The 12,052-nt window shown below is 37.7% G+C and overlaps 1 protein-coding gene across 1 annotated transcript; it reads right to left on the bottom strand.

Annotated features, from left to right (window-relative positions):
- Positions 1–4,990: 4,990 nt before the first annotated feature.
- LOC107769571 (beta-1,4-xylosyltransferase IRX14) lies at positions 4,991–11,118 on the bottom strand. Its single transcript, XM_016588797.2, has 3 exons — positions 10,077–11,118; positions 9,153–9,707; positions 4,991–5,591 (listed from the first exon to the last, which is right to left on the bottom strand). Exons 1-3 carry the CDS (start codon positions 10,793–10,795, stop codon positions 5,363–5,365), a joined length of 1,503 nt encoding a protein of 500 aa, XP_016444283.2. The 5' UTR covers positions 10,796–11,118; the 3' UTR covers positions 4,991–5,362.
- Positions 11,119–12,052: the final 934 nt, after the last annotated feature.

Here is a 12,052-nt window from a genome sequence, read left to right as displayed (position 1 = left end):
ATTCTATGGCCCTAAAACGCGTAAAAATGAGTAACGGTCATGGCAAGGTGGTGACTATTATTCATTAGGTCATTTTTTATGGGACGACAAAATTTTAGGAGATCCGGGTCTAGTCTCCCGGGCCTATACAGAAGGCATGGGTTATAGAACACCAAAATCTTGTAATCGGGCTGAATTCCAATTCGATGGCCCTACATGCCATAAAAATGAGGGGCGGTCATGGCGACGCGGTAGGCTATAGCACACAAAAATTTAAAAATCGGGCAGAATTTTAGCTTTACGGCCCTAAAATGCTAAAAACGAGTAACGTTCATGGAGAGGTGGTGGGTATTGTTCATTGGGTCGTTTTTGATGGGTCAGCAAAATTTTAGGCGATTCAGGTTCGGGCGCTCATGCCCGTGGAGATGGCGTGGCCTGTAGCATATAAAAATATGAGAATCGGGTGGAATTCAAGTTTTATGGCCCTGAAACACCAAATAACAAGTAACTGTCATTGCAAGATGGTGATTATTGTTCCTTAGGTCGTTCGTGACGGGCTCGCAAAATTTTACGCGATCCAGGTCCGGGCTCCTGGGCCCATGCAGATGGCGTGGGCTATATATAGCATACAAAAATCTGAGAATCAGGCGAAATTCCAGTTTTATGGCCCCAAAACGGAAAAAACGAGTAACGGTCATGGCGAGGCAGTGACTATTGTTCCTTAGGTCATTTTTTATGGGCTGAAAAAATTTTAGGCGATGGATGTCCGGGCGCCCGGGCCCATGTAGATAGCGTGGGTTATAGCACACGAAAATCTGGGACTTGGACAAAATTCCAAATTTATGGCCGTAATACGAGTAACGTTCATGGCGAGGTAGTGACTATTGTTCCTTAGGTTATTTTTTACTGGCCAACAAAATTTTAGGCGATCCGGGTCCGGGCGCCTGGGCCCATGCACATGGCGTGGGCTCCATACGAAAATTTGGAAATCCGGTGAAATTTCAGTTTTATCGCCATAAAACACCAAAGAACGAGGAACGTCCATGGCAAAGCAGTGACTATTGTTCCTTAGGTTGTTTTTGATAACCGACAAAATTTTAGGTAATCCGGGCCCATGCACATGGCGTGGGTTATAGCACACAAAAATCTAGGAATCGGGCAAAATTCTAGTTTTATGGCCCTAAAATGCCAAAAAAGGGAGTAATGGTCATGGCGAGGTGGTGAATTTTGTTACTTGGGTCAATTTTTATGGGCTGGCAATTTTTTTGGCGATCTAGTCTGGTTGCCCGGGCCCATGCAGATGGCGTGGGATAGAATTCCCATTTTACGGCCCTAAAATACCAAAAAACGAGAAACGGTCATGGCGAGGCGATGAATATTATTCCTTAGGTCGGTTTTGATTGTCCGGGCCTATGCAGATAGCATGTATTATAGGCTTATAGCACACGAAAATCTAGGTATAGGGCGCAATTCCAATTTTATGGCCCTAAAATGCCAAAAAAGAGTAACGGTCATGGCGAGACGGTGATTGTTATTCATTAGGTCATTTTTTATGAGGTGATAAAATTTTAGGCGATCCGGGTCCGAGTGCATAGACCCATGAATATGGTGTGTGCTATAGCATATGAAAATCTCGAAATCGGGTAGAATATCAGTTTTATGGTCCTAAAACGCATTAAAAAAAAATTAACGATCATGGCGAGGCTGTGACTATTATTCCTTGAGTCGTTTTTTATGGTCCGGCAAAAGTTTAGGCGATCCGGGTCCGGGCGATCCAGGTCCGGGCGTCCGTATCCATGCAGATGGCGTGGGCTATAGCATACGAAAATTTGGGAATTGGGCAGAATTCTAGTTTTATGACCCTAAAACGCCAAAAAATGAGTAACGGTCATGGTGAGGCAGTGACTAGGGGTGTACATACATCGGGTTGGTTCGGATTTTATAATTACCAAACCAAACCAATTGTGTCGGGTTATTAAATCTAAAGACCAAACCAAACCAATAAAACTTGAATTTTTCAATCTTGGTTTTTCTCGGGTTTTCGGGTTTTCGAATTTTTTCCGGTAAAATCTTCGTAGCACAAAACATATAACATGTGCTCAAAATATTTCTTTAATCCTAGTAAGATACAACTATATAATGTATTTTACAAGAAAATAATATAAAATATGAGATGTGTCATGGCATTATCCTAAAATATTCAACAATAAAGACAATAAAATTATATAATATAAATATTGCTAATTAAAAAGTCATGATAAAAATAAACATAAACTAAAAGTACTAAGTCATGCTGAAATAAGTAGACTAATAAGGGAGTATTAATTACATGACTAAAGGCTAAAGAAAAAATAAAAATAGGTTATACATTTTTATCTAAATTATTGCAAAATAAAAAATACATATTCAATACATTGTCGTTCGTAGTATTGAATTGAATGTCTTTTGTAAGCATTAGTATTGATTTGATTTTGGTTTGGGCTTTTGTTAGTATTATTTAAATTACTAATATTAATGACTATAAAACTTATTGGAACATTCAAAAGTTCTAAATCCAACCTTGAAATAATATCTTAAAAGATAAAATTATGAAAAAGTTTAAAAATTATTTATAAATTACATCACAATAAGTATATTTATATATTAAATATATCTAAAAATTTTATATATGTAATGTCGGATTGGTTTGGTTTCGGTTTGAATTTATTTAGTTAAAATCAAACCAAACCAATTATGGTTGGGTTTTTTTCCAACACCAAAATAAATCAAACCAAACCATAGTCGGGTTTTTTTTCTCGGTTTGATTCGGACTATCGGGTTGGTGCGGTTTGTCGGTTTCCTTTGTACACCCCTAGCGGTGGATATTGTTCCTTAGGTTATTTTTTATGGGACTGCAAAATTTTAAGCGATCCGGGTTTAGTCTCCTGGGCCCATAAAGAAGGTGTAGTTTATAGCACACAAAACTCTTGTTATCGGGCAGAATTTTAATTCCATGGCCCTAAAATGCCAAAAAAGCGAGGGACGGTCAAGGCGACGCGGTGAATATTATTCTTTCGATCATTTTTTATGGGCCGAAAAAAATTTAGGCGATCCAGGTCCGGTAGGTTAGTACACAAAAATCTAGAAATCGGATAGAATTCTATTTTTATGGCCATAAAATGCCAAACAACGAGTAAAGGCCATGGAGAGGCAGTGACTATTGTTTCTTTAGGAGTTTTTGTTGGGCCGGAAAAATTTGAGGCGATCCAGGTTCGGTCGCCCGGGCCCATGCAGAAGGCGTGGGCTATAGCACACAAAAATATGAGAATCGGGCGGAATTCAAGTTTTATGGCCCTAAAACGCTTAAAAATAAGTATCGTTCATGGCGAGGTGGTGACTATTGTTCCTTAGGTCATTTTTGATAGGCCGAAAAAATTTAGGCAATTCGGGTCCGGGTCCGGGCGCCCATGCCCATGTAGATGGTGTGGGCTATAGCACACAAAAAACTTGGAATCGGGGGAAATTCGAGTTTTATGGTCCTAAAACCAGAAAAAATGAGGAATAGACATGGCGAGACGGTAACTATTGTTCTTTAGGTCATTTTTTTATGGGCCGGCAAACTTTTAGGCGATCCGGGTTCGGGCATTTCTGCATCTGCAGATCGTGGCCTGTAGTATACGAAAATCTAGGAATCGGGCAGAATTCTAGTTTTATGGCCCTAAAATGTCAAAAAAAGAGTAATGGTCATGGCGAGGCGGTGACTATTGTTCCTTAGGTCGTTTTTGATGGGTCGATATAATTTTAGGCGATTTGGGTCGGGGCGTCCGGGCCCATGCAGATGGTGTGGGCTATAGCTCACGAAAATCTGGGAATCGGGTGGAATTCTAGTTTAATGGTCAACGCTAAAAACGAGTAACGGTCATGGAGAGGTTGTGACTATTGTTCCTTAGGTCGTTTTTTATAGGCACACGAAAATCTGGGAATCGGTCGAAATTTCGGTTTTATGGCCTTAAAATTCCAAAAAACGAGTAATGGTCATGGCGAGGCGATGACTATTGTTCCTTAGGTCATTTTTTATGGGGCGGCAAAATTTTAGGCGATCCGGGTGCGAGCGCCCGAGCCCATGCAGATGGCATACACGAAAATCTGAGAATAGGGCGAAATTCCAGTTTTATGGCCCTAAACCGCCAAAAAACGAGTAATGGTCATGGCGACGTATTGTTCCTTAGGTCGTTTTTTATGTGCCACAAAATTTTAGCCGATCTGGGTCCGGTCGCCCGGCTCCATGCATAAGGCAAGACTATAGCACATGAAAATCTGGGAATCTGACGGAATTCCAGTTTTATGGCGCCCTAAAATGCCAAAAAAATGAATGACGGTCATGGCGAGGCGGTGACTATTTTTCCTTAGTCACTTTTTTATAGGCATGCAAAATTTTTGGAGATTCGGGTCGGTTGCCCGAATTCATGCAGATGGCGTGAATTAACACACGAAAATTTGAGAATCACCCTGAATTTCTATTTTATAGCCCTAAAACGTCAAAAGGCGCCAAAGAACGAGGAACGGTCATGGCGAAGTCCCATTGTTCACTAACCAAAGCACCTTTAAGGGAAAATGACATTATATAATCGCTCTCAAAATAATAACAAAACAAATATGTATTTTTGTATATTTTTGATATGCACTTTTACATTATATACATTTCTATATGTTATATATAAAAAAGAATATGCAAATTTTATGCACTTTTACATTATATACATTTCTATATGTTATATATAAAAAAGAATATGCAAATTTTATGCACTTTTACATTATATACATTTCTATATGTTATATATAAAAAAGAATATGCAAATTTTATGCACTTTTACAACTATCATATGTAAATAGTTTCTGTCACAGGCTAAAAATAATCTTTGCCCTACCTTTAATGCCAATAAAACCAATGGCCATGGCACGAAGTTACGATACTTGAGGGTTTTAAAGGATTTGGTTGACATGAGCACAGAAATAAACAATGTCCACGAAATGAAAAAGAAAAACCAAGATTTGAGCATAAATTTCTCATCTCTAGATGTTGTCATTTTACAAATATAAACTCCAAGCCACAAATACAACCTTTGGCAAAAAAAGGAGTCTGGTAACAGTGACAACAACAACAACAACAAAAACACCCTTCTAACTGAGCATCAATTCAATTACACAAAAGACTAAAGACCAAAAATAGGACAGAAAAGAAATTGATGAAGATGGGGGTAAAAAGAAGTGGAAAAGAATACAAGATATAATTGAATAAAAGGACAGGTAGTATGTATTAATTGCTATTGTAAGAAATGCCTTCTATTTACGAGACAAGGATAGTAACGTGGTCTTCAAACTTGCTGAATTCACAGATGATTCACTAGTTCTCCGCTGCTTGCCTGGCCAAATGACGGTCGTCCACGTTCTTTGCTACATGCTTTCTCTTGCCCCGAGAACTACGTTTTCTTGATCGTGTTTTTGGTGGGCGCTTCTCGGTGTGCTCTTGCATGGTGACCAACTTTTCACCGGAGGGGAGCTCTGGAGGAGCATCTGGCCATGGCGTTCGTTTTGCTGGGACAGTCACATCTAGTGGAGGGTCGATGATCCATCTGCATTTTGGATAGGGATTAGTCATACTGCATTCGAGTGAAAGCAACCAATATGTCTAGCTTACGCAACATAATCAAAGCACATGCATAGTAATGGGTTGATCAACTACAATATTTAGGGGAAGATATGCACAGACAACAAAATTATGCCCCCATTTATGTTATTTCATGAGAATGGGTAAGTGCAGAACTTATATTTGAGCTAGTTTCCAAGATCAACCATTGGTTTAAGCTGGGCCATGCCTCAGAACATCAAGGACGCCTATGAAAGCTGGTCTTCATAGAAAGTTGATAAATCCATCAGTAAAGTCTGGCAGATGATCCCTTCTTGTATTTTGTGGTGTGTTCGGACAGAAAGGAATCGTAGATGTTTTGATGGGATATCAACTCCTACATACGCACTCAAGGCTAGATGTCTTTTATGGCTATACAGTTGGCAGAACTTAGCTCCTGTCAATTGCCCTATTAATCTTTTGGACTTCGTCAGCTCCTTAGCTTTAGCCTAGTTTTTGTCTGTAGAGCTGACTATGTCTTTATGTATCTCTCTTTTGTACTTCTTGCATCTTCTTGATGCCTTTAATGCAATTCTCTTAATTCATCAAAAAAAAAGTTTCCAAGATCAACCATACCAAGGCTTAGAACTTTGGAAGTCTTCTTCATCATTTAGCAACAAATAGCTTGTGTGCTCGCTCCCTCATCAAAGTCCTACTTAACAAACCAAACATACCTTACACCTCAAAATTTTCTCTATTTTCCTCAATTTCCTGTTTGCTGTATATGTAGTCTACCTAGTGCTAATTGCTCCCTTATGTTATTATAGTTTTCCTTGTAAATGTCTCATTTCAGACCATTCTTCTCGTCTTCTCTGATACTCCTTAACGCAAAGAAAGCACATATTGTAAAGCTGATCAAGAAAAGAAATCGAACAAGTCGTAACAACTCGTCTTCAGCAATATATCTTATTCCACACATTCATCATCCAATGTTCGACTAATCATAGTAAAACTTTTAACTGGAAGCTCTTCGCTCTAGGTTTCAAGTTAACAAAACAGGTTTGTTAATGACATTACTGAAAGCTTTGAAGCTACTCATTGATAGCATCTAACACAGGTTTCCTGCTTTCGTCTATACACTAGTACGAAGCAAATTTTAAAATGAAATGTAATGTTTTAGTAGGATTATGTCATCTTTGATACTAACGAGCATGTTTGTTAATGACATTACTGAAAGCTTCAAAGCTATCTTTGTCTAGACAGCATCTAACACAGATATCCTGCTTTCATCTATACTAGTACGGTTTACGACGCACATATAACATGAAATGGACTATGAGTATACATTATATTATATTTGATACTTCAGAATCAGAGAAGATTATTAGGGTATTTAATTGGCAAAGTTAGGCACTGAATACTCGATAGAGCTAACAAATAGCCACACTTCTGGAATATGCAACGAGTTCAACACTGGCTTCTTTTTTTTTAATGAGTTCAAACCTCGCTAACAACTTATATTCTAAAAATGAAAATATAGCTCAACATCTACAAAGATTTTCTCCCAGATGTGACTCACCTTCTTACTCAAGCGAAAATAGATCAGGAAGAGACTAAGCAGATGATAAATTAAATATAAAAGAAATAATCAGAGCTACTTAAAATGCAACTCACACCTTTTTCATCTTTATTCAAATTAAACTTTCTGATCCAAAATTAACCACCGATGAACTTAAAAGTTAAACTCAAACTTCATGAATAACACGATACAGATGGAAATATGAGGGATATAATCAATCTAATGCTGAAAAGCATAAATAGAATAGAAGATATCAAAGTAGCATAGGCTCCATCGCACAAATAAACGCAAACTATATTTAAGCCTAAAGAACCCTACCTCCACACCGTTGATACCTAGTCAACCCAACACTCATTGTAGTCGAACTAAGACCAACACAATTACCATTTAACTGTCACAAACATTATTGAGTGGAAGGCAGAAATTATTACGACAAGAACTAATTCAAGGACCCACTTCTATCAAACTTGGGTCACCTTTTTCTATCCCACCTTCAAAATTGATCTCTAGCACAGTGAGATCAAAATTGAATCAATCTGCTAACATGTAATAAGCTATTCAGTGTATTGCCAAAGAAAAGGCAAAAAGCTAGCTACTAGATTTCTCTAATAAAAGATCAACAATTTCAGGAAAGAATGGTCGGAATGTTTTCATTAATGTAATTCTTGCAATTGGAGCAATTGAGCTTAGGAAAGAGAAGCCATTTGCGCTAACCAAGAAAACACCGAGTCTCCTGAGTCATTTCTAAAATTCAATCATTTCCAGGAAGAAGTATCAATTAAATCCTAAGTTGCTCGGACTCTTCACCTTTGGTGCCGCACCCGTATCGACACGATAGAGGTGTGGGTGTGGGTGTGGGATCCACACTGGAATTGGTCAAACCATTTTGGGTACTTATACCAAAATCAACGGAGAAATTCAGGACATATATAATGATTTCTGAAATCAAAACAATAGCTAGGGTGAAATTGAAGAAAATGGAATACCTTGTATAGAAAGATTTCTATGTCAGTCCTTTTCCTTTTTATCTCCTTGGCTTTCCTTTAGATCAATATTTTCTCCTTTTCGGTATACCTTGTAAGTCTTTCACATAATGTCTCATAATTTAAACATATTTTTATAACTCTATTTTAGATATTTGAATTTTTAGCCGAATCTCTGTACCCGGATTTGTCACTCCGAATCTTAAAATTTAGATCCTGAAGGATCCGACCTGTATCAGACACCCACACCCAAGTCCAAGCAACTTAGATTAAATCATGAACAGAAAAAATAATTATTCCACTCTTGTGATATCATTACAAGAAATGGGAGCATTGTATGCTGATTCTTCTGGTTCTGGAACTCCAATAGCAGAGCATGAAGACATACAAAGACAAACCAGCTGCAATCATTACAATAATTTTTCACCAGATTTTACCAAGAGCAACCCAAGCCATGAAACCAACTGTAAGGGGATCACATGACCTCTTGATATGTTTGAACCCACTTGACAACTTTTCCCGTGTGCAAATCACCTTGTTACGACAGGAAGGATTTGGCGATCATTAATAGAAAGACTCTTATCCTTACTAATCAAAGAAAAGGACGAAGGGAAGGGAAGGAATATACAAAAAAAAAATCATAGTACTACTCTTTACAGATCAAAATTCATCCTATTACTATTAGTTCCTAACTTTATTGAGCTTTTCTGATATCAATCTTATTTCTCCTGCTGTTTCATGGCTTTGGTCTTAATTATATGCAACAAGATATGGCACCCTAAGAACATTCAAAAAGAAAAAGAAAACAGATACGGCAACCTACGAGGATTTGTCATGTTTTAAGAACATATGACAATCTTGAACAACCACGATTATGGCTAGGTGATCAAAAGTTACAAAAGAATAATAAAGAAATGTTAGATAGAAACAACAAACATAATATTCAATGGTAAGAATATTCAAAAAACGATGCTACATTCATTCAAGATAGCACTAGACAACTAACCTGGCAGGGAATTTGCTGTCTGCCCGTGCTTCAACGCGGAGCCACCACAGCATAATTTTGCGCCCACAACTTCCGAGAGGCTCCACCATTGAAGGATCCTTCAGTAAAGATAAAGGGTTCTCAACATCCTCTCTTTCCCCCATTACAGCATCCAAATCCTTAACCCATTCAGGCTTATCTTCCGCATCTTTCCAGACCAATCTGGAATTCAACACAAAGCCAGCCCATTCAAGCTTCCTTGGCAGCACAACTGCCCTATCACCAATGAATCTGGCACTCTTCTCCAAGTAGGGGGACGAATCAAAAGTGTGCCAACCAACAAGATGGTCTGATGAATTACAAGCGGGGCCTTGAACAGGCAATTGCAAATTCCTCTCTTCCTCTTTCTGAACTGTCGACAACTCCTCCTCAGAACCACCCGAATGAGCAAGAATGCCCACTGACAGCGCGCCAATCCATTTCACTTTTTGGATCTCATCAAAAATCTCTAAGCTATGCATATTACTGTCATCAGCAAATATCACTATCCCGTCCAACTTCTCTTCTCTCACATATCTGTTCCATCAAACAAGCACAAACCACACTATCATGTTACAATTCTAAAGTTATTTGGTTGATGAAGCAAGTAGTGTTCTAAGTTTATTCTTTACCACATACATAAAACGCAATATAGGTTTTCAGAGGCGGATCGAAGATTTTAACTTGATGGATTCAACTTTTAAAATTCTTAGCACTTACCTCACTATACTTCTAAAAATATGAGTTTTGAATCAAAAATTTGTTGAAATTCTGTCCTTTCTTCACATATACATCTATGCTTCGTGTAATAATACTGGGTTCGATTGACCCACAGCACTAAGGCTACATCCGCGATTGCAGGTGTTAAACATAAACAGCTATTAAGTAGAAACAAACTCCCATTACCTCAAAGCGCGAAGTCTCATTTTCGCCTCCAATTTATGGCGATCTTCCCACGAAAGTGGCATCTTCTCGCGTAATCCAATGTGAATAGTCTTCTTCAAACCCGATTTAGCTATCAACGAGGCGGTCTCATTAGTTGCTCCTCCAGCTTCCACCACAATCCACACAACATTATAAGGCACATTCATTAAAGAATGCATCACACCAGTAAGATGCAAAGTCTGAAAAGTCCTCACATATGTTGGGGTCACAACAATCACATCCCTTGGACTCTTAACACCATACTGCAACTTCTGCTCCCTTTGAACTATCTCCATTATCTTATGTGCCTGCATCACCTCAGTAGCATTCGGGTGGGGCCACGCCCGTATTAATATCCCGTGCCGCCCCACCACCACTCTACTACTACTACTCCCCCTCACCACCGCAACCTCCGCCGCTGTCCCCGCCGTGCCATTCCAGGAAAATGACGTCATCTTAGCCGGATCATGAAATAAAACACTGCTTGGAGCTGACGATGAGCTGTTATTAGTGAACAAAAGGAAGAACACTAAGCGTGAAAATCTGAAACCCAGAACTAAACTGATTAAACAGCAAACCCCATGAAGCACAAGCCAGAAAATAGTCGCCGGAGACTTAACAGACCCATCTGAGGGCGAATCTAACGGCCCTCTAAAGCTGTTGCTCCGGCGACCTTGTTGTAACGCCGCTAACTGTTTCATTTTTTAGAATAAAATTCAAAAGGGTGTCAAGATCTTGAAGAATCCTGAATTTTAATGAAGAAAAGAGTGGTCTTTAAGATTTTTGAAGAGAAAAAGCGTTAGTTGGGGAAAGTGTTTGGTGAGAAGTTAAAAGGGTTTAATCAAAGAGAAAAAACAAAGAATGTTACTTTAAGCTTAAGAATCTAAAAGGGGTTGCTTACTAACTATTTTTTTTATTATATTTGAATTTCAACGATTGAAAATGACGCCATGAACAAACAGGGGAAGCTGAGAGAAGCTTCACATGAAGAAGAAAGAAATTGACTAAAATGGATTCGGGTCACAGGTAGATCCGAATAGGAGGGATGTTAAGACAGGGGGGAGAAAGAAAGGGGAGAAAATCTAGGGGCAGTAGCGGAAAGGGTATTTTTGGAAATGTATATGTGAGATTATTACAAAAATAAAATTTGGAAAGTTGTTAAGGTGGTTTTTTTAATAATAATAAAACTAATGATGGGTGATTATTTTTCTCCTAATTAATGGGGTGATTAAGTAAACAAATAATTGTGCAACTTAAAATGCTTAATATTATAAGTTAGTATACTTTCTACTATGTATTAATAAATTCTTGGTCGAAGAATCAGAATCGAAAAATTATGATCGCATTATTTTATTCTATGTGATATTATATTTTTTTAAATATTTTTCATTGTTACTTATTGCTACTTATAGTATAAGATCCAAAACATATAAAATTTATATCTAAATATACGTCAAAAAATTAAGTAATTTGGTCTTCAAGATACTTCACATAAAATAATAATCCACATTTCAAAAATTAAGTAATAATCCAAAAAATTAAGTCATTTGATCTTCATGATACTTCACAGAAAGAATTCACTTTTACTACTACCTTATGTCCTCCTTCCCTTGGTAAGTGTCACAATTGATGACAGCTTACTTTAGAAAACTATTTCAAAAAATCATTTCAAAAAATAAGTCATGTAATATATTAATTCAGAAAATTGAGATGGAAAGAGGAGAAGATCCAAAGGGCACTTTCAAATATTCATCGTAAATTTTTATTTTTTGTTTCGTCATTTATATTTTTTATTTATTAAATTTTTGATTTACCGCTTCGTTAGAAAGAAGCGAAAGAAACAAGTTCTTTTGTGGTGATGTCATAATTTGCACCTATTGTATCTATTTAGTGAGCAATCCATTAGTTTCTTTGATCCCACTCGATCTTCTTTTTTCTATTTTTATGTATGAATTTGA

The sequence above is a fragment of the Nicotiana tabacum genome, chromosome 11 (genome assembly GCF_000715075.1).
Source record: "Nicotiana tabacum cultivar K326 chromosome 11, ASM71507v2, whole genome shotgun sequence".
Lineage (NCBI taxonomy): Eukaryota > Viridiplantae > Streptophyta > Magnoliopsida > Solanales > Solanaceae > Nicotiana > Nicotiana tabacum.
Note: the sequence above shows the minus strand (reverse complement) of the source record. Positions and strands in the feature narration are given on the sequence as shown.

Coding starts and splice junctions, on each gene's coding strand:
- LOC107769571 (XM_016588797.2), bottom strand. CDS start 10,795: ATGAAACAGTTAGCGGCGTTACAACAAGGTCGCCGGAGCAACAGCTTT. Junction 9,708..10,076: donor ATGAGACTTCGCGCTTTGAG/GTAATGGGAGTT, acceptor TTGATGGAACAG/ATATGTGAGAGAAGAGAAGT. Junction 5,592..9,152: donor GACAGCAAATTCCCTGCCAG/GTTAGTTGTCTA, acceptor TCCAAAATGCAG/ATGGATCATCGACCCTCCAC.